Here is a 23,502-nt window from a genome sequence, read left to right as displayed (position 1 = left end):
TTCTGCAGAAATTGGCTGACAAAAAAGCAGATGATGGGGAGCAGCCACCTGATTTCACTAACACAGATTAGCTAACAAACTCTATCAACCTGACTGGATTATTTGAACATTTTAAAGGCAAAAAAGGATAAATAAGTTGGCCAAAGCTGTGGGCCGGACTAACAAAGGCAGGAGTGCCCAGGCCAGGTTTGCTCTCAGTCCTGTTCCAAGATCCACAAAGGTGCTGTTCCTTCTCTCTGGTTAACACTGCTGTGGTGGAACTGAGAGCATCTGCAGAAAAACATTAAATAATTGGGATTTCTGTTCTTTAAACAGCAACAGAAGTGTCCACACGTAGAAACTGCTCAAAAACAGCACAAAAGAATGAACACATGACAAAACTGCTGAAAGAACTTAGGAAGAACTGCAGAAATATAAACTTCTCTCTCTCTGACATAAAAGACACAACCACTGGGTCTTGTATTGATGGCATAGAAATTTCCTTTATTTTGTATAAAAAATACAGATTTTATATATTTCAAAATAACTTGCCATCAATATTTAAACTTTTAAACTTATAACCATTATTTGAAGTAATTTGCTAGGAAGCATTTTAAAATAACAGTACAATGTCATAAACAAGTTTATCCACACATAATGAGGATATTTTTCAAGTAAATCCCAACAGCTAGAGAAAATTAAAATGAGTCATTTCAGTTGTATTTGATTAGGACATCATTCTATCACTGAATAAGCTTAATGAAAACAGTTTCTAGAAGTTTATTGAAATTATACATTCTCAAATCAAATATGAGACTGCTGAATTGGAGACAAATAAAAATTAACTGCGAGAGTATCACACAGTCCTATCAATTCTTTTCAAAGCAGTCTTGGCCTCCAACAAAAAAAAAGAAAAACATTTTTGTGCAGCACAGGACAGCCTTGGGACAGCTCACTCTAGAACAAGCTGTGAGCTCACGGGTCACACTGTGCTCCTGCACAGTCCTTTAGTCTTCATTTGTGCTGCAGAGGAAAAGCAATGGGTTGGGCTTGGGAGACACCTCCAAGAAATTTCCCTTCCCAGCAGCATCTTCTGAAAATCTGTCAGGCTCGGGTACAGGGTTTTCTTCTTGTTCCTGTGAAATGCAGCCTGCAGTAGCCAATCCTTCAGGCTGCTCTGAAAGTCTCATTGCAGACTGGATTTGCATTTCTAATTCTTCTACCAGTTTTCCAGGAGGAGTCGTAGATTGCAAGGAAACCTTTGATTTTCCATCCCCGACCTCCCTGGCCCAAGTGTCTGTGCCCTGCCTCAATCCATTACAGTCAATAAGTGGAGCTGTCCTCTCCTGCTGGAGCGTGCCTTGGAAAGAATTTATTTCCCCATCTTCGCTGGTCGAGGACTCCTGCTCATCTGAATCAGAGCCTTCTGTCTCAGATGATGAAGTGCTGCTGGATTCTTCAGAGTCACTTGTCTCCGACTCGGAGCAAAGCAGCTGTTGCTTGGAAACTGTGCCAGCAGCTTTTAACGCCTTCTCTTCCTCCTGTACCAGCACTGCTGCTGCTTCCAGCTCTTCCAGCTCCAGCCCCATGTGGGACTTGCTGAGCGAGGTTTTCTGCAAGGACTCACAGAGTGCAGCCAACTTTTTTGACCTTTAACAAAGAACAAGATATGTTATTGAACCTGACAAGCAGAGCTTTCCCATTCGATAACGAGAACGCCAACCTTAAACATCTCTTCCGTTTGCTTGGTATGCAAACAACTTTCTTCTTCAACCCTGATTGTAAAAGTGGATGTTACAGGAGGAAAAACAATCAGAAGGATGCACAATGACAATTATTTAGGGTAACTTGTCCCACAAGGTTAGACAATATCCCACTGAAAGGCTCTGAGGATACCTTCCTGAAAGATCCCGCTGCTGGATGCTTCAGCAGCGCACAGCGAGGGAGGAGAGATTTCAGAACAAACCTTGTCATGTTTGCTGCCTTTAGCAGCACACTCTGCAGCACAGGGCTGGCTGGATGAAGTTTATGTGCAGCAAAACCATTTTGGTTTCCCACCCTCCCAGATAAATCTGTGAAATACTATGAACCAGGAGAACATTCTGATGAGTGATGCAGGCTCCTCCTCTCCCATGATCACATTCAGTACCTCTGGCTGCAGGTGTACTTCACCCTTCCCTTGGGATTCAGCTGGAATACAATTCAGGAGTACCAGGAGCATTCAGATAAACGCCTCCAATAAAGCAGACACACCACACTGCCTTCAAACCTCTGGTGCAGCCCCATCCGTTTCCTCGAGTGCTGGAAGCCTGCACGTGCTTTACCAGCAAAGGGCACCGTGGATTTCTAAACACAGACTGAAATGAACAGAGCGCCCTGAAACGGAGGGGCTGAGGGCAGAGGGGAAAACGGGTATGAAAACCCAAACACACATCCTGTTTCTTGTTGTGGAGTTCTACCTCAGACTATCAATCAGCTTCTCACCACTTCCTGCAGCAGCAGGTCTGCTATAAATCCTGCAGTAACTGACTGGGTTTCATTTCCTCTGCCAGGGCTGTGAACCTGCAAGGCACCACACACTGACACGGGAGCAGGGAGCTGGGGATGTGATACACGGCTCCTGCGAGGCAAAAGCTAAACTGCTTGTTCTCTCACTTGAATGATTTTAAAGATCTTTATATTCTATTTCCCAGGGGGCATAATTACTCAGTATAACTACTCAGTATAACATAGATGCTTCCTTTTTTTTTTTTTTTTGCTCCTAAAGGAATTGCATTTTTAAGTGGGGGAAGGGAAATTCAGTGCACCTTCTTACACGTTTTACAGACAGGGCAACATTTAAATGCTTTAAAAACTTGGAATAAAACACACTAGACTTCCTTAGTTCAACCCACTGACCAGTAAACTGTGAAGTAATTTTCCCAGAAGCAACAGAAAACAATGTATATTTCTAGAATTTTCAAGTCTGAAGCTAAGAATTAAATGCTTGAACATTTAAAGAACATGATCCTACCAGCCTCTAATAAAAAAAAGGGGCACCACATTTTAAAAACTTATTAGAATAGTGTTTTCTTTCTGGCAACTTCTTTCCATTTTTTTTTGTCAAGGACTTGCATTTTTCTTGAAAAGTTATGGGGGATTTGAGAAACTGCCAACTTAACTGGGAACAAAGCAAGTATTGTCCCTGCTCCATCAGTAAAGAGAAAGGGAAAGAAGCCAAGTGATGCACTGAGAGGTTCATGGAGCCTTGCAGGTAGGTGGGCACAGAACAAGTGGCTGCAGGGAGATCTGCCTCCTGAGCACACTGGGGAGAAGCTGATTTACACCCCAGCTCACAAGAGTTTATATCCCTTTCAGAAAGCATTTTGCTTTGCTTTTCCAACAGCCTCTTTCCTTCCTGCTAACTGTCTGTGCACGTGTCCCTTCCCCCGAGAGCTGCTCAGACCATCAAGGTTCAATTCCTTTTCCTCTCCTGTTCCTGCCTGTCCAGAGCCACAGGAGCTCCAGAGGCTGGGTGTGCCCTGCCACAGAACCCTGCTTTGTCCCATTCCATGTGGCTCCCTTTCATTCCACTGGCACCACGAGCAGCTCACCTCACACCCTCTGCCACAGCAATTCCCCCCAGTTCCCCCTGCCTGTCTCAGCCCTCACTGCTGCCATTATGACACAAAAGCAATTTTCAAAATCCTGTTTCTCCCCACACTTCCACTGTATCTGTCAATTTCTAGATGTATATTCTAGAATTCCATTCTATTCTGTAATTCTAGAATTTTTTTTTTGCTTTTTCCTATTTTTTCTACCTTTTCATGCCTATTTCCCCTGCTCCAGACTCTCACTCCTTAAAATTCTATCCCCTTACTTCACTATTTTCTTATAAAGCAGTTAATATATTAAGATACAGAAATATATCAGAGAACTGCTCCAAGTATTAAGGAGTTGTATGACACGAGGTGCTTTTTTATTTAATAAATACTTTGCTGTGTCCAGGTTACCCATTGCCAAGTGCTAAGGAAGAAAACACACAGTGATGAACTGAACTTGTCTGACTCGACACACATTATGCTACTAAATTCAAAGTGGTCCTGCTGACAGATAAAAGAATGACCTCTCTGAAGCAATTAAGTTGGTTTTTTAACTCTTGGCCACATCAGGTATTTGCTGTCCCTGCTCACTGCAGGGGGTTGGATAGATGCCTTTTAAAGGTCCCTTCCAAGCCCAAATATTCTGACTACAAAAAGTCTCATTTCAGTTTTCTCAGTCGGTCAAATGTTTCCTCCCAACTTTCACTCTTCTCATCCAGTCTCTGTTAGAATCTACAGGGCTCAACTTTAAATATGAGACAAACTCAAAACTGTCACCCCTTAACAATTTTATACATACACCCAAAAAACTCTGCTCCCCAACTCTGCAATCTTGTATTTAAAAAAAAACCAACAAAGAACACTTGAAGGATGCGGTTATTTCTTTTCTGCCCCTGTGCAAGGGACTAAGAGAATTACAATTAGCCATCAGTTCATCTCCTGTAAGGCAATTATCTAATTTGAAGGAGAACTAAGTTTCAGGAGTGCATTTCACATCAGCCTTAAGAAAAGGTGGCAGCACTCCCTGGACAAAAAACGAGGCAAAGGGACTAAAAATCAGCACAGAGATGCTTTCAAAGGGAGACCATGGGACTCTGAGCTGATGGCTTCCCAAGGTGAAAGACAAGCAACAATTCAGGAAAACAAAAATGAGACGCCAGAAACGAGATTTTGTGTATGAGACCTGCAGTAAACAGGCCCTGCTGTTTCCAAAACCTTTCGAGTAGTGTTTGAGAGATTAGACAGCAAATACTTTAATTTTTCAAGTATGATTAATGGAATCCATGATTACTTTAAGACATGCTCATTCAGTATGCACATTTGTGGTAATGATATCTTATTATTATGGTAATAGTGTTCTTACATAAACATGCATAATAGGTTTTAAAGGTGCTACACATGATAATTATTAGTTATCACAATGTCAGTTGCTTAAGGAAAATGTTTAATTACAGGTTAAACTGATCAGATGCATGTTTTGTTTAATGCATAGCTTTGAGGAACAGATAAGAGAAGCATCTCGGGGCTTGTCCATGTAGCCTGGAATTAAAATTCCAAGACAGAACTACAGTAATCCTTGTCTAGGCACAGGAGAGTTTCTTCAGGTGCTAGAAGAAGAAAAAAAAAATCTTGTTCTACAGATCTTAGATTATAAAGGAGTGAAACTGGGCTGAAAAGAACAAAGAATCAAAGGAGATTTAGCAAATAAAGGGAGATGGATAGAACTCTGAGAAAAATAAAAAGAGGATTATGGTGACAGGAAAGGGAGATCATTAGAGGTTTGCAGCAAAGGCCACCTGTGGCAGCCTGAAGACAAGAGCTGGTGGTGGCACTGACTGCAGGACTGGGACACGAGTGACAAGCAGGGTGGGAGCAGAGCAGGACACAACTCCAGGTAAAGAACAACTCCTACAAGCTCCAGTTCTGCTTTCTGTTCCAGGGAGTACAGAGAGCACAGGATCTGAAGAGTCAAGATAGCTGTTATCTCCAGAACATAGAGCTGTGAGGAAGAACTCTCACTGCAGACAGACATCAGGGATTTGATTGTTTCCAAGGAAGATTTCACATAAGCTGGAAGACAAAAATCAACCCAGTCACTGACAATAAAAAACAAATGCAGGAATTGGGTGGGGAGGTACATCCAGCCACAAAATCCTCTCATTTTTCCCAAATGATGAAGGAAAAAAAACTATGCTTATGAATACTATGTCCATCAGTCAGCACTATGTAAGGAAAAAGGTTTAAAGAAAGAGTGTTAATAGCTCAGGCCTTCCCATCTGCCTGGTACTCCCCTTACCATGCCATGCTCTTGTTTTAGCAGTTATCTTAAAAAGACCAAACAACTCAAAGAGAACTTAAAATATCAAAATCAGCAGTCTGCTCCTCATTCTGGTGGTACTGCATACTCAATCATGGCAGGGGAATTACAGATCTAGAGCACTCTGCAGATTATTTGCAAACATGGGAGTGAATGTCACTGCCCAGAGCAGCTGGGGCTGCCCCTGGATCCCTGGAAGTGTCCAAGGCCAGGCTGGACAGGGCTTGGAGCAGCCTGGGACAGCGTTAAGGTGTCCCTGGTTGAAACTGGCTGATCTTTAAGGTCCCTTCCAACCCAAAGCATTCCATGGTTCTACAAAAGATTCCCACTGGCAGCACAGCCTCCCAAAGCTGCAGTCAGTAACATCCCACTGAGGAATGGAAGTGACTTCTCCTGCACAGGCACAAGCTCCAGCTTGCTTTTGATTTTGTAAACAATAGAAGGATTATTTCTACTGGCTCGTCAGTTTGGCTTTGCATTCAGGGATGCACACAAACATCCCCTCCTCTCGAGTACTCAGTGTAAACAAGGTGTGAGACATGGCACAACCCAGCTGAGTCTCCCTGGTGTCTCCCCTGGCTCATCCCAGCCAAGTGACAGCTCAGAGCTGCCAGGGCACATCCAGCTGCTCCTGCCCCAGCACAGCAGGAAAGGAACCAGGCACAGGACCCTGAGTGTCACAAACACTGACAGCAGCTCTGCTGGCCAGCCTGGTGCTTGAATGGGACCCAGCTGATATTGGAAGGAACTGAAAGTGATGTTGCTCACATGTGGTTAGGGCCCACTCAGTGTGCCAGTGGGAATCGGTGCTCCATGCTGGCAGGGCTGACAAGCCCTGTTTTAGAGTGTGAAGCACTTTCCATTAATTATCTTTAAGCCTTGCAGGCAAGATAAACAGGTCTCAGAGGCAGCAGAGCCGTGTCAAGCACAGACGTGCCCGCAGAACGAGCGGGGCTGTGTCCGGCCCTGCAGCTCCCTGAGATGCATTCAAACATTCAAACACAAACCAGCAGCCTGCTGTGCCACTCTGCAGGGCTGACACATACAGAAAGGGCTGTTATTTAACTTATCTCCACTCAGCAGGAGCTCTGGACACACAGGATCCATCTCAGAGTAAAGCTGCTGCTTTAAGCAAAAGGCTTCCTGTCTGCTGCATCGCAAGAGCCTTAATTTTATATCTTTAACACACAAGGAGTTACCAAGCTTGAAGAATCAGGCTATATTTACACCACCTTTCTCCACGAGGCCTGGCAAAACTCAGACTCGGCAGAGAAAGTTTCACAGCCAGCCTCTTTCTTTGATAAAACAGATAAGATATCAAGCAATACAACCAGACCAGTATCCCCACTTTAAATGTTTTCCAAATTACATACCTGGCAGCACTGCTTACAATTTCCCACAATTATTCATTTAGCCAGAGGCACTGCAAGTATTAAGACTATTCTAGAGTTAATATTATCTCAGGCATCACCATCAGATATTATCCCAGAGCCTCAGCAGTTCAGATACAGAGAGTGTGCAAATTTACTCTCTGTAAGACACTGAAATGTCAGTTAAACTGTAAGGAAAAATGAAATTTTCTGCCTTGCCACCAAGACTGGTTGAGGACAGGCTGCAATAGGACATCACTGGTGTTTCTGCAGGGTCTGTCACTAGTGAACAAAAGGGCACCTGCAAAGGGACAGGCTCTCCACACCCTTCAGATGGTCTCATTTTCCCCCTGCTCATAGTGGCTCTTGCTGGATTCCATCCATCAGTGTCTTCCAGCCCCAGCCTTATCTGCCCAGACAGCAGGGGTATGAAGAGACATTGTTCAACATCCAGGCTCCAGATAATGCCAGATGAGCTCCCCGTGGATCCTGATGTACATTCATGTCCCTGTGGCAGTAAGTCTGCAGCTCAAGTTCTCTCAAAGCAGAAGGCTCAACAAGTTACAGCCAAACACAAAAGCAGAAGAAAGTGAGCTCACACAAGAATGATACAGCTGGCAAAGCACCCAACTAGACCATCAAGAAGAAAATAAATTGTGCTTTGCCCTAAAATTCAGATGCAGCTTCTATCTAGTCTCAAACAGCTACTGGAGCAACCAAACTGGTATCTCTGGGGAAAGCTTGAGGCTGGTAACTGAGATCACCCTGGTCGCTGATCAGCATATTCTGAGAGCCAGGGGTGGAGGATAAAGCAGAGGAAAGGCACATTCTCAAATGGCTGTAACAGAACTTAAACTTCAGGGGTTTAAGCCCAAAAGTGGCACAATTCCTTCAGCAAGGCAACTAACAATGAGAAACATCCCTCCACACCTGATGTGCACTTTCAGGCAGCTTGAAAGAAAAAAAAAAAAGAAAAAAAGATTGAATTCTTATGATACAGAATTGACAGACAATTTGATTTTAATAAAATATTCAAGACATGAAAGAGTCTAGGTTTGATCAGGCCTGACTGGTAAGACACAGGAGCAATAATGATGATGGCACTGAATACTAAAGCAGAATTCATTAATGCAGAAACAGCTCGAGTCAACAGGCACAAAATTGCATAAGTGGTCCAACAATGGGGTTAGATCACAAAACCCCTCCAGTTCAGGGAAAGAACCCTTACAAATGGACATTTAGGTGCAATAATAAGAAACTCATCACACTAAAGGCACCATCCATCTGCCCAAACCACTCTTTAAAAAGTCATGGGTTACAAAAGAACTTGAGCCTCAGAATCTGCCCAGAGACAAGAGACTAAGGCTCAATTACACCTTTTAGAGTGTGTTTTACAGCATCTCACATACTTCACCATTTATTATTTCACTTTCAAGGTTATTTATAATGAGTGCTTCAATTATACACTAGTCAGTGACCTCCAATCATAGTGAATTAGCTTTGAAAAAGCAAGTTCAGGATCAGGGAACAAAAATGCTCCAAAGGAAGTTCTGAAGGAAATTCAGAGCAGAAAATAATCCTGGCAAGTATGAATAGTGCCACCCACTTGGCCTGTCATGCACACTGCTGTATTACAGACCATGACAATAACTAACTTCACACAGATTTTACTGCTGAAGTACCTTACTACAGACTTTTACCCCAACTCCCCACAAGTTTGGGCAATCTGTGCACAGATTTTATTTCATTCAGATCTGGGAACACAACTATTCCTTTCAGGCTAAAACTTAAAGCACAGCATTACCGTGAAGTTTAAGGCATGAACTGAAAAATACACACAGCACCTGAACCCTTCCATGGCAGCAAAAGACCCTCACCCAGAAGAGCACAGAAAATATTTTATAATAATCAGAAGGATGAGTAAGTAACATCTACTAAATTTCTTTCCAGCCTTTGTTAGCTGGTTAGCTCATCATACCCTGCCTGGCTTAGGAGATCTGAAAGAATCACAGAAGAGGTTGCACAATTAACAGAGATAAAAACAAACAGCACCATCCAACAGTTTCATGTGCTCAGTTTATTACACACTTTTATAGTAAGAGGGAGAAGCCATAAATAACTCCATTAAAATCTCATTAGCTCTGATCAATGAGTACAGAAGATAATGGAAGAAAGTTAGTAAAGGAAAAACAGGATCATTTTCTTCAGAACTTAGGTAAAAATTGACCTAAACTTTAACTAATCTTCTATTTTATCTGCAACAAAAGACAGATGAGTGTAAACACAACAGCAAAAACAACATTTGTTCAGAGGAATTAGTCCTGGATTAATCACTGTTTTCATAGGAAAGAAACAAATCACCTCCCCAGCACATCAAAGACTACTTAATTTCTAAACTTCAAGTCAGTACTCAAAAAAATAAGTGCTCGGTCTGTGCAAGATCTTTTATGCAACTGCAGGTAGGAATTCTTGCTTTCTATCTCTCAAGATGATGGACTCTGATTTTTAGCCTAAATAACCTAGCTTTACACAGTTACACTGCCCATGTCCATACTGGCTGTTGATCATTTCCTTTCCAACAGCTCCTGGGAACAGCAGGCAACTTGATCAAATTTAAGAGCAACTAGAATGTAAGGATCTTTGAATTCCTACATATTTCATGAAAATAAGCAGAGGGATGAATAATGAGCCTCCTGGGACAAGGCTGGCAGGACACAGCTGTTGTAGGAGGCCAGGGCAGGCACCCACCAGCCAGCTGATCCATGCTAATTCCAGCTGTGGATAAACCTCGTGCCTGGTGGAGGTGTCAAAGGATGTGGGGAAGGGACAAGAGTACCAAGAATTGGGTTGGGAAGTTTATGAAGTCTTTTTTCCTCCTTTCCTCACAGGCACCAGACAAAGCAGACTGGAAAAGCGTTCCCTGCACAGCAAATCTTCACTGCAAACAGGAAAACCACACTGAAAAATCAGCGCTGGGTTTAAATAAGTCTGGAAAATGCATCTCCCTGTGAGCAAGATGCCCCCAGTTCAACTGGAGAGGAGCAGAAAAGCTGAAATGCAGCACCAGGAGACTACTGTGGGCATGAGGAACCCCCCTTCTGTGCAGGTGACAGAACACAGCCCTGCCCCATAAACAATGGCTGATGGGGAGAATCCAGCAGGCTTAAGGGGAACATAAAACGCTTTAATCTTGGAATTCTGGCTTTCAAAGGGCATTACGTGGATTCTGAAACCAAGAGAGTGATGTACTCACACTGCAATCCAACTGGCAGTCTTGTAAACATGAACTGCTATCTGCATAGCTTAAAGTATTACAGTTTGTTAACCATAAATCAAATAGAAAACAGCACCAGCATTTCAATTTAAGTGACTTCTTTTATGTTAATAAGTCTGAATGTTTCAAGTGACTTTCCCCCCTTATTTATTCTGAAATTCCACAGTGCTTCTTTCATAATGAATCTAAATACTGCATGAACTGAACTTCACATTTATAAATATTTTAAAAAAAGATGAAGCTTTCCAATATAACATCTTACTTTCATTACTTGGTCTTTTTGATAAGTTGAAACCAAACAGATCATGGATTATAAAAGAAATCAAGTACAGCTTACTTATGTAGATGATATTATGAAAATATTCGTAAGAGAAAACAGACTTGGAATTAATATTGCACCATAAAAAGAAACTGAAGAGTATTTATATGTTTTAAGAATAGTTTAATGGAGCTCTGTTGCCAAAACAGCTCCAGTAAGTTGCAGCCAGTCCAAACATCCAATAATGGCACAGCTTCCACAGTCATATATGATAAACACAAATAATGAAAGATGAATAGATAACTCCCCACAAAACAGATGCAGAGAAAGAGATTTTACAAAATGATAGTAATATTGGCTGTGTTACAGAAATGGAACACTGAACTGTTCTGTATTAGCCCCATTTCCCTCAAGTTTCTTTGCTGCCATTACCTAGAATTTGGTCTTCACCATCACTGCTGGTGATCTAGGAGAAAGCTCCTCTCAAGCTGCAGATTAGACAATTTGTGTTACAGTATGGGAATGAAAGGTACTCACACAGCAGGGCAGAAAATGTGAATTTGAGTCTCAGGATAATGCTAGCAAAGTCCTGTATTACAAAAAATAACAACAATGGCAGGGAAGAGGCTTAAAGGCACAATTACAAACATTACTCCGACATGGTCCTACCCCTGCACAATGGAATTTATCCACCAAACAACACAGTGGGGCTGATCAGAGCTTAACCCTTCCACTGCTGCATCGCTGCGACTGACACCCGGAACACCTGAAGGGAAAACACCACCTGCAGCCCCCTCACTCTCAGTCCATCCTCAACTCACAGTCTGAACAGGGAAAGACACCAAACCAGAGCATGCTGCAAACTGCTGGCAGGAAAGCAGATTTTTGCAAGGGCCTGGAGTAAACAGCCTGCTCCCAGCTCCTCATGCCCTGGTGTGCTCAGGCACCTGCTCCCAGCTGCTCAAACAAGGGGGGTGCTTTGAAACTGCAGCAGGGTCCACTTCGGTTAGACACAAGAACAGTTTTTAACAGTGAGCGTGATAAAACACTGGAAAAGGCTGCCCAGAGAAGCTGTGGCTGCCCCATCCCTGGAAATATTCAGGGCCAGGTTGGACAGGGCTTGGAGCAACCTGACTGAGCTGAAGATGTCCCAGCTCACTGCAGGAGGGTTGGACTGGGTGCCTGTAAAGGTCCCTCCCAACGCCAACTGCTCCATGATTCCATGATCATGCCTCTCAGAAATAAAGATTATTATTAAGCTAGCTGCTGAGCAGGTTGGAAACAAAGCAGGAAGATGTTCCCAGCCTGGAGCTCAGCTTCCCCCTTGGACCTGAGCTGCACGTTCCACCTGCTCAGAAAGGCAGCGACTGCACAAGCTCATCCTTCCCCTCATCAAACCAGAAACCCACTCAGCTGAGCTGTGCTGCCTGAACAGACACAGATCACTGACCCTTCTGCAGGCACACAGGAACTGCCTCCCAACAACTTTGGAAAATCAAAGCAGCAGCCTGAGGGGGGAAAAAATTGGCTTTCTTCTTTGCCTTCTCTGCCCACAGCAAGGTGCATTCAGACACAGCCTGAAGGAAGCTGAGCTATAGAAAAGTGATGGAATAAATAGGAAAAAACAACAGAGGGCAGGAGAGCAGAAACATCAAAGGAAACTGCAGCTAGCAGCTGGAAGGAGAGATTAAATCCCTTGTTAAAAATCCATGTTTTACAGGGCTTGCTAAAACATACATGAAGGGGAAATTCTGGTATAACACACACCTGTCTATCACCTTTCTGAGCCCTCAGGGCAGCGTTTTGCCTTGAGGCTCTCAGGTCAGTGCACTGTGTTAGCTGGGTATTGCTATTTACAAGTGCTCTGTGTGCACCTCCTGCTTTGCAGACACCTGAAGTGACAGCTCAGGCCTTAAACAAGATGCAGGACCTAAGGAGAGGCACTGGCAGCAAACAAACAGAAATTGTATTAAAAACATGCATCAAAACACTGAAAGAGGAGACACACAGAATGTGCCTGCAAATTATTAGCTACTCTTCTTAAATCCAAGAACTGTGATCTAAGGTGTAAGAGCAGATGACTTGGGATGAACATAAATAAATTTGGGGGTTCTACCAATAGTCAATATACTCTCTGGTGAACTGGTCAAGTCCTACCTAAGTTTTAAGGAAAATGATAGCATTGGAAATGGTCATTTCCAAAGTGATAGTTTTGGTAGCATGATAAATTGCTCAGAATCTCCAACACTTTGTGCATCAGACCCAGAACTCAGGTTTGAACCAAAAGGTGTTTATCTGAGCTGTGCAATTTTGATAGAAACAAATAAGACTGTACAGAATTACCCAACAACACAAGAATGAGACAACTCAATTACTTTTCACTAGGAAAATGTGAAAATTTATTGCTGTCTGAATTTTTCCTGTTCAAATAGACTGTGTGACTTTTGTTTTTTTTCAATACAACTCAATGGCTAAAACCTGAAATCTCTGTCCCATCATACTTGTAGACAAGTCCTAATCAACCTTTAATTTTCTTACCAATGCACTCCTGAGTTTATTTGATGTCTTGGGGTAACACAGGTCACTCAGACATTGACATTCATCAAGTGTTTTCCCCCTAATCCTCTCCATTTTTCAACATCTTTTTGAACAAGCACTAGAATTGGTGTTTTAACACAGTCCTACAAATGATGCATTTTAAGGTCATGCCACTTCCTTCCTCTAAGTGATACTACTCTGCTTCTTCAGCTGAAGTGCACTCACCCTCTCACCTGCTCAGGTTCAAACTGTTCTCAAGCATGACCCAACCTATTTTCCTGAAGCTGTTGCCCTCAGCTCTCTTTTATTCTCCAACCCATAACTGTGCTCTGCAAGCTTTTACTGAGTGTGTCATTTTAGGCTCACTTATTATTAAAATGCACATTGTTCAAAAGAAGCACTTATGGCCAGTTTGGGGCAGCCTGGGCAATTCATTTTATAACCTTTAAATAAATAAATAACATTTAATGCCACAAAAAAAAATTTCTAACAGGACACATTTTTTCTTACAGATTTTTAAATATGCATTAAATTAATCTCAAAGACAATCTGAAGCAGCCACTCATTATTGGTAAAAGCAGCTGGGACAGCTCAAAGTTAATTCAGCACTCCAGGCCACCAAGGAAGTGAATAGGAAGCAAACCCAGCACAGCACGAGTACTCCAAGCAGGCAGCAAGCAGTGCTGCACGCTGAACTGCCTGCCAGCAGCAGCAATGCCAGCTTGTAAAACCTGCTAAGAAGGAATTACAATAATTGGGGATTGTAGTCCTGAGCTACAGTAATTGGGGATTGTAGTCCTGAGCTGCTGCAGCAAGTCCTCTCAGGGCAGTCAGGGTGCAGCCCCAGCTGCCTCACCCTGTTCCAGGTGTGACCATAAGCACCAAGCTTTTGGGGTTTGTCCGTGTACCCGCATGGCTCTTACAAAGCAGAACAGCAAAGGAAAGAATAGCCTTCAAATTCAACATCTTCAAAACAGGAGGGATTTTGTTTTGCAGGGAGTGGGGGAAGAGAGTGATGTGGCTTCAGTGCATCCCACAATGACATTATCATTAAAAAGCTACAGTCAAAAATATAATCCTCTCACTACGAAACAGATCAAGTTAAGGGGTTTTGTGATGGGGGTGTTAACACTAGCTGATAAGTGAACACAACTGGCTACAGCAGAACATAAGCTAAAAACACATGCTAATGGCAAAGCTGCTTTCCAAGCAGCACCATGAAAGCCATTTGGCTTTCCTCTGCCCCACACACTCTGCAAACTGGAGTTTCCATCAAACCTGAAACTGCTGCAGCCTCCACTAAACCCAGGCTGGCCTGGGCAGCAATGAAGGTGAAGCCAAAGCAGGAACAGCTGCCCATGACCCTGTAACACAACACCACGAGGGGCATTTTCCCTCATGCCTAAACTGGATGAAGTGCTTTCAACGTGCTGTACAAATCAGATTAATCCCACAGAGCCAAGAGGCAGGATTTTCATCCAGAATATATTACTGCTTATGCCTTTGTTCTTTGGAATCACGGCTGCTGGATCCAGGAGGTTAACAGCTGAAAATTAGCATATTCCTCTAACATTTGAGAATGCTTTAAAGCACCAATTCATTCTTATTATGTGTTAACACATTCCCTCTTCCCCCCATCACAAATCAAAATTTTAATAAACTAACATTAGCAGTGCACCATTTGAAAGCCTTTTAGGACAGTTTGGTTCCTGAACTCTCCTACCTGAACTCAGTATTTTCACAGCAGAGGTGCTGACACTACAAGGAAAACTCCATTCACTCCTCATTTAGTAGGACAGTCCTGAGTTTCAAAGGTTACAATTGAACCCTTCCTAGGAAGGTGAAAGTGCCATAAAGGTGAAATAGGGCTTCATGAGTGTAGGCAGGTTTAGATGGGATATTAGGAAGAAATTCTTCTCTATGAGGGTGGGCAGGCCCTGGCACAGGTGCCCAGAGCAGCTGTGGCTGCCCCTGGATCCCTGGCAGTGCCCAAAGCCAGGCTGGACAGGGCTTGGAGCAGCCTGGGATAATGGAAGGTGTCCCTGCCATGGCAAGGGATAGAATGGGATGACCTTTAAGGTCCCCTCCAGCCCAAACCATTCTATTCATCTATGAATATCAACCCTACAAGCAGCAAAAAAGCAAATAACAAAAGACTTTTAAAAGCCTGGCTTGTGTCTTTTCAAGTGTTTTGAGCTTTTCAAAACCCCAAAACACGAAAGAAAACAAAAATGCCAAGAAGAAACAGCTGCAGAAGTGGCACAATAAAGATCTTTTCTACACACTTTGAAATGCTTTTCGAAGTTTTCCAGATTTTAGCAAATAATAACCAAATCAAATTTCTTCAGTTTGCAGATAAATGATCCATTTCCCAAATTATTTTAACACGCCATCAGAATTTATGTTAAAATTCTATTTACATTCACTGAAAGATCATATTTGACTACAGAAGCCCAAAGATGTTTACATGTTACAAAATATTTTCCCAAATGTAGCAAAAGCCTGAGGTAAAGCCAATGCAATAGACTGAAACTACAACACTTAAATTTGAGTTCTTTACGCCCTTGTGCACTTTAGGATCTGATGTGAGACAGGCAGTAAAAATCCTGTATCTCCCAAATCTTTTTTTTCTCTCCAAGTCCTGGACTCCTTCATGCCTTTGCAGCATCAGGGCACCATTACACTGTATTGATTAAACAAGGGACTCAGAAAACCTGGGGAAAAGAAAAGGGGGCCTGAACAATCACAGTCGATCTCATCACCTCCGTGACATGCTGTGAATGTAATTAATCCTACATTTATTTAGGAGAAATTCACATCCTACACATCAAGCAGCAACTCCCTGCTGGCTTCAGACTGGGTAATTACAGTGTAACAAGGACAAGGCTTCCATTGTAAGGAAGAGATGAAAAGGAAAACAGACCTACGAGGCCAACCCACCTTTCAGGGGCTGTCTCACCTGCAAACCAGGAGAAGCAAATATGACACACTCAAGAATATCTGATTTTAAATTAGTTAGCACCAATGAAGACAGCATCTGTATAAATGCCACAAGGAATCCTGGTTTTCACTTGAAATCAAGGAGTCCATGCTCAAGCTGGCATGCTACACCTACAGGCACCAAAATTAGCACCAGCACATTTGTCTCAGGGTGCAGAGCACGTATTTGTGAGGGATAACAAAGCAAGTTGCAGATACAGTTCCACAGAACACAGCAAGGCAATTTAACAGCTCAGCTGTCCCAGCTCACAGCTCTCCCTCACTGCACGTGTTGAAACTACTACAAAATACAACACAAACAACCATCTTTATAATCTTATGCTAAGTTAGAAAGCAGAAAAACATACATGGGATCAAACATTCTCCTGCACATGTCATACCTATAAAACTGTGAGAAAAAAGCCACTGTACAACAGGCAGGCTGGATGGATGGGTAACCTGGTCTTGTGTAAGTCTCCCTGCCCATGGCAAAGGGTTGGAACTGGATGATCTTTACAGTCCCTTCCAATCCAAACCACTCAATACTGAGAGCACCAAACCCTGGAAAACTGCCAGAACACTCACAGCTTCACCTCCAATTCAGGAAGAAAGATAATACACATTTACAAATATTAAAGTGGTTCACATTTAAAGCTAAATATGCATGTCAATATTAGGTAAAAATCCTTTCAATTGCCATGGGCCAGAGCTGTTCCCTTGAGCAGGGGTGCAGAACTGCCTGTACTGCCTGCCTGGCCAAGGACTGGAGGAAGCTGCTCAGCCTCCCACCCATGTCATGGCCAGCAGGCACATATGTACAACAGCAGCCAAAAAACCCCATGTGAATGGAGCCTGGCACAAAGGGGAACACAAAACACTGGAGAAAGACATCAGGCCACACAAAGGAACCTCAGCACAGCAAGAGACAGTGGGTAAACTATTCTGACTTCTCTAAAGGACACAGCTCCTGTGGGGTCACAGACACAGACTCCTGACAGAAGGGAGAAAAAGCTCTCCTGCACTAAATGCACACCTGGATTGCCCTGGTCCCAGCTGCCCATATTGCAGCCATCTACCAACCAGTGGTTCCCCAAAAACCCTTCTCCTCTCCTCCATCCCCTTCTGCTTCAAGGAAGGTGTGAAAGATGGAAAAAAACCCAGACTAAGAACAAAAATTCAGTTCTAATTTCACCTCGGAGAGGCTGCCATATGCATCAGAGTGGCTTGTAAAAGCTCGGACCTGAAGAACAAAAGCATGCAAACCAGGCAAATTAAATTTAATTTTATTATGGAAATGAAAGCAATAACAGAAGTGACAGCAGGGTGGATGATAAGCTCACTTAGCAGGGGGATCAAATGAAGTGATGACATGTCATTATGACCTCAGGGGTTAAAGATGCAATTTTCCATCTGGCTGCATCTGGCTTTTCAACAGAAATGTTGACACCACCTGCTGAGATTTACCACAAGCTGCCTTCATAGGCCTTTGTCAAGCTTTTGTTACCCAGGTTAACATTTACTTTTCCCTCTTTTCTGATAAGTTTGGCTGAGCAACATGCTCCCTTTCTTCAAAACCTAACAACACTTAGAAGGATTTACATGCCACCTTACACAATGGATGGAATTATTAATAGTCACTTCACTAGCAGCTTGAAGGGAAATACTAAGAACCTAGAAAGCAGGTGAAAATGTCTTTAAGATTGCAAGCAGAAAGATGACATTTTAGCTACACTTGCTAGTATCTTCCATTGTCTAAGACATTTTGGAATCTACTTTTCTCTTTGTAACAGGCACCTGAAAAAAGTAATTTTTCTGGAAAAAAAAAACCTAAAAAAATTCCTTAGAATTCCAGACCTGGCTTGTACTCCCCATCCCCAACTGACTATTAGCCACCTGTGTGTGTTTTATTCAGCATCTTCATCATTTCCAATTCCAGATACACTGTGCTTACAATAAATCAGCTTTTGCCAGCCCAGTGACATATTCACTTATTCATCTAATTTACCCACAGCCAAACTATGATCTCAAACCAAATTTGTAATCAGCTATTGACACTCTGCTGGCTTTAAGGATTTTGTTTCCACATGGCATATGTAAAAGCTAGTACCTACCAGGGGTGTTTCTCTTCCTCTGGAATGGGACTGAGTGCTCTCTTTCACTGGATATATCCAATATGGTTTTGCCTGAGCCAAACTTTCTTCCTAAACCCAGAGATCTGTGCCAGCACAGGTGAGCTGAAGAGCTTGTTTCCAGCTGGTTTTAAAGTGCCCAGATGCTTCACTAAAAAAGAACCTACAGTCTGTTTTAACTGTTAAACAGAGAGCCCCCCTCCACCAGGAGTTTGTTGCTTACAGGGAAAGAAGAAAAGGAAAACCCGCCATGGATTTTGAGATTATCCTCAGCCACAAAAGGACAGGAGGAAATGGAGACAAAGGAAGTTAATAAAGCCTGTACGGAGCAAATGATAGTTAAGAAATAAAACAGGCAAAGTATCCAGAGTGACTGGAGATGGAAATAACTTGAACACTGGAAGTCCACCACAGTAACATCTATAAACACCTTCCCCTCCCAAAACTCTTCAACCACAACAGCAATTATAGAACCCCAGAATGGCTAGGGTGGCAAAGAAGCTCAAAGCTCATCTCATCTCAATCCACCTCCCTGCCATGGCAGGGACACCTTCTACTATCCCAGGCTGCTCCAAGCCCCAGTGTCCAGCCTGGCCTTGGGCCCTGCCAGGGATCCAGGGGCAGCCCCAGCTGCTCTGGGCACCCTGTGCCAGGGTCTCAGAGGGAATTACCAGAGGGACATCACAACCTTCATCCCTGAAAGGGAAGATGCACCACCCCCCTCTCCAGGTGCCCCACCTCAGGGAGCTGGGACCCCTCGCCTTGACCAGACAAATCACCACCCTGCCAAGGTATGTCCTGAGTGACAAGTGAGCTGAGCTGTTCCCTTCAACACAAAGGAACAAAACCAAGTGTTCCCATTCCCTTTGCACTTGCTGAACTTCAAACACTGCTGAACTGCACAGCAATAACTGCAGCATATGCTTAAATGCTGTCCTGATTCAGGCCTAAAAATAGGACTGGGTTCTGCAGCTCCTCTCTCTCTCTCTCTTGCTCTCCTAATGACAGACAGCCATTGTGCCATGTCACTCTGACAATAAGATAGCTTAATTGCCCTCTTTCCAGCAGCTGTCAGTTCTGCTTAACTGGGACATAATGTGAGAGTCTGGGAGGAAATGTGTTAATCTATCAGTCACTTATAGCTACCGTGCATTTTCCTGGGCTGGATTTAAAGAAAACTGGGTTCATGACTGACTTGCTAGTCATTATATTCATTGATATGGGCAGCAGAGGTATTACTGCTTAATGACTCATTTCTTTGTGAAAGACCCATGAAATAACTTTCTCCTTTATTTACTGCACTTTTTCTACTCAACTTCCACCTGAATTTCCCCATACTTGGTGAATTTCCCACACAATTCAGGTGTGGTTGAAAAAGGCCTCTTCAAATTTGACAGTGTAAAATGAACTGGCTGTTTCAGGAATTCAGCAGGATTGATAAATCTAAATGTCTGCAAACACCTGTAGTTGTTTTAAAGTATTTTATATACTGTTATAGGGAACAGAGTCACTGAAAGCACACAGAGAATAAGAATCAACATCTACAAATAATCATGAACAGCTATGAACTGAGGGTCTTTAGTTCTCCAAGAAGTACTGCTGAAGTCACACCTCAACAGCCTGTGCAGGCTGCCTCAATTCTGTCTCGTTCCCCCTTTGATCACAATTATTACCAAATTCTCCCTATATCCCCTTCACTGTCTTGTGCACTTCAGATATTTTATCCCCCAGAGTCTCCTGTTAAATACAAAGACTATTTTAGCCACTGGTTTAGGAGTCTGCATTGCTGTGTTAACAAATAAGACAATGGCATTTTTTGTGTGTATATTAGTCATGCCTGTTCCAACTCACACCTTTTGTGGCTTTCAGAGAAGGCTGTGAAGATCTAAAAAGGAAGGAAAAATAATACAAAAGCTGCACGAAAAACAGAGTAAATCTGACAAGAACAATATAAAGCTTAGTAAGATTTGAACATGCAGCTTGCTTTAATCATTTAATCCACTTCCCACTGTTTTCCTACTGATACTTTTGGTTTTAAACCATTAAAACATGCTGGTATTCCAACCAGTCTGGCTGCAAACTACCCGAAACTCTGGAAATAAGCTGTGCTGAGTCCATTAAAAGAACACAGGTGAGACACAGAAGTGCAGGGGTTTTGTCTGGAGGTGGCAAAATCCCTCTTTCCTCTCAAGTAGTGGAAGCCAGAGATTCCCACAGTGCCAGGGAGAGCTGCAGGGGCAGGAGCACAGAGCACATGGGGATTTGTGACACTTGTTCTGGTGTTAATAATCAATTGGTGCAACTGCTACAGCCCATAAATCAATGCTCCATGCAGCTGGGAATGCTTTGCATGTGCTGTCAGTTTTGAACTGGAAGCTCCTTCCAACCTTTATCCTGAAGTTATGTAAGTGCTAGATAAACATTTCTCTTCATAGGAAAGATCACAATAGAATGAGAAATTCCCACAAGCTGTTTTTCCCCCCAAATCCCTATTAATATATCAATGAAAATTCACATTTTTATTTAGAATCCAATTCCTCTCTCCCTTCTCCAACAGCGTCCCTATATTCAAAATGTCTTTGCTTCTGTATCCAGAATTGCTGGACAGACACAGTTCCTAAATGAAAAAACTGATCATATTCCCACATACAGCAGACAATTTATTTTATTGATATTTATTCACAGATAAAGTATGCTAAAAAATCTCCCACATCAGCAACTGCTGAAGAACTTACTTGACTTTCTGGATCCAGATGCAGTAGTCTGTAATGAAGAGATCATTAAGGATGTAGGCAGGGTCACTCTCCATAAAAATCTTGTGGATGTCCAGCAGACACTTCAACACTGCAGCTTTCCCTGGAAGCAGATTTTTGTGATTCACAAGAAATCATAACAGATCACCTTTATCCTCTCCCACCCGAGGGTTTAATAACCACAGTATCCACAACCTCCTTGGAAACTGGGGCTGATTCCCAGGCTGGGAACAGCAGCCCTGTAACTGTGTCCTCCAGCACGCACATCCCTGGAGATGGGGAGCCCCTGGATTCAGCAGGAATCTCTGCAAGACCCGAGCCTGCAGGCCCAGCCAGGCGTGTAATTCTCCACAGCTGAAGCAGCCCCTTCCCCCAGCTCCAAACTGCAGCACAGACAGGCAGGACACTGTGTTTAAAAAGAGACAAACTGAGCTGAAAAGTAGCTCACAAATGACAAGAAGTTATGCCCCACCATCTCTCTTAAGAGGAGCAGTTTTCCCTTTGTGCCCACACAAATCCCAGTGCTGGGAACACACAGCTCACAGCAGGGCCAAGCACATGGAACTGTGAGAGGCAATGTAAGGAATACCTAGCAGCAGGCCAGGGCCTGGAATTAGGGAGAATTTTCCTACTTCTGCTAGTCACAGAATAGTGTGGCAAAATGAAAGAAGAAGCTCACTTCATGTTCAGGAAGGAGCTATTTGACACACAGTCAATAAACACAGTAAAAGATTAAAAATGTCTTCTCAGTCCACAACCAGAATACTTTCTCTCGTCAGTCTGACTTTTCCTTCCTACACAACATTCCAATTAGCTGGAATCTCCCACCCTTAGTTTTCTGATGACAGTTGCTAAAGGGTTAAGTGGTGGAACATTTAAAAAAATTTATTTTCACCATTTAATGGTGAGGAAAAAAAAAAAAAAACCACATTCAAATGAAAACAGCCACCACTGCAAATGGAATCTAATAACCCTCTCCCAAGAGGCTGGCTCCTCCTAGGCTATGAAACCTGAACAGGGATGAAATTACATTTTACAGATTTAGAGGAGAGGGAAAAAAAAAAAAAAAAGAAACAAAAAAGATCAGAACTCCCCCTGCTGTTCAAGCACAAAATTTGTTTGCTTATTTGTAAGTAATTCCATGCTGAAAAAAGATACAGGCAGAGGATGAAAGTTAAGGGTGAGGAAGATGGCAATAAGGAGGAGGAATGGATAGAGCAAAAAGTCATGGCAAAGAGAACAGGAAAAACCCACTGGTTTTGGAAACCAAGTCAGCAAAGAAAACCTAAAACCCCAAATATAACTAATAACTTTTAAATTGTATCCCCATCAATGCTTGTCAAACATCACTATTTTGACTAAAAAGAAGTGTGCTCTTTCACAAAGAAATGACGTGTGGAATTAAAATTTTGCTGATTTTTTCAGGTTCCAGCTGTCAAGCTGTCAGCCCAAACCATTTCCAACATCCACTCCTGTTACTCATCTGCCAAGTAACAATGTACATCAGTGAATGTTACACTAATTCCCAACTAAAAATGTCTTTCTTCATAAATTCTAAGTTTTGGATTACAGTAGCTTGATGGGTCTCTAATGAGAGGCTGCAAATCTTGCCAGACTTGAAACAGGGAATCCTGCATCAGGCAAACTATCAAATGTCTGCTTCCAGAACATGGGCCCATGATATTTAACAGTTTTTGCATAGTTACAGCTCAGCATTATAGTGATCAATAAATAAACTGTTTTTTATGTGCAGATGCTACTTCCTGATTGTTAAAAAATCCCTACTAGTTGTGGTTAAAAGCATGAATAAAAAAAGCTTCCCATGTGTGTAACAGGGAAGTCAGAGAAGGTGTCTGCGGGTCACTGGATCCTTCTGGAGCTCCTTGCTGAGAGAGCTGCCAGACAACAGCCTGAAACCTGAATTTTACACTCAGAAATCCAGTCCTCTTCCCACAGACTATCTCAAAATGAGGATAAAATCTGACCCCAGCTCTGTATGTGCCATTTGATATGATAATCTGATTTTACACCATCATGAAATTCTACCAGCTTTCATCCTGTGTATTTGGAAGGAAACTTTAAGTCATATATCTCTATTTTACATTTTTTCCCCCACAGACTTCTGTGTGTTTTTCCACATTTTCAAGGAGGAGCATTCATCTCAAGATAAACTGAACTTCACTGTTATTCTCTTTTTAATGGAACAGTATTCTGAGACACAAGAAAAGAACTCCACAGACTTTTAAATTAAAATATCCTGGTAATAACTTACCCAGTCAGGCAATATTTCACTGGATCACTGAATGTTCACTGCAACACCATT

The 23,502-nt window shown here is 42.7% G+C and overlaps 1 protein-coding gene across 4 annotated transcripts in view; it reads right to left on the bottom strand.

Annotated features, from left to right (window-relative positions):
- Positions 1–455: 455 nt before the first annotated feature.
- SHQ1 (SHQ1, H/ACA ribonucleoprotein assembly factor) overlaps positions 456–23,502 on the bottom strand; it is a 39,279-nt gene continuing 16,232 nt past the window's right edge. For all 4 annotated transcript variants that reach the window (XM_038149430.1, XM_038149431.1, XM_038149427.1 and 1 more), the window contains exons 11-12: positions 21,162–21,282; positions 456–1,629 (exon numbers count right to left, since the gene is read on the bottom strand). In XM_038149430.1, coding sequence (XP_038005358.1) covers positions 987–1,629; positions 21,162–21,282 — 764 coding nt within the window. In that variant the 3' untranslated portion in view covers positions 456–986. The remainder of the gene's footprint in view (positions 1,630–21,161; positions 21,283–23,502) is intronic.

This window comes from Motacilla alba, chromosome 12 (assembly GCF_015832195.1).
Source record: "Motacilla alba alba isolate MOTALB_02 chromosome 12, Motacilla_alba_V1.0_pri, whole genome shotgun sequence".
Taxonomy (NCBI): domain Eukaryota; kingdom Metazoa; phylum Chordata; class Aves; order Passeriformes; family Motacillidae; genus Motacilla; species Motacilla alba.
The sequence above is the reverse complement of the archived record's forward strand: the minus strand, read 5'-3'. Positions and strand labels throughout refer to the sequence as shown.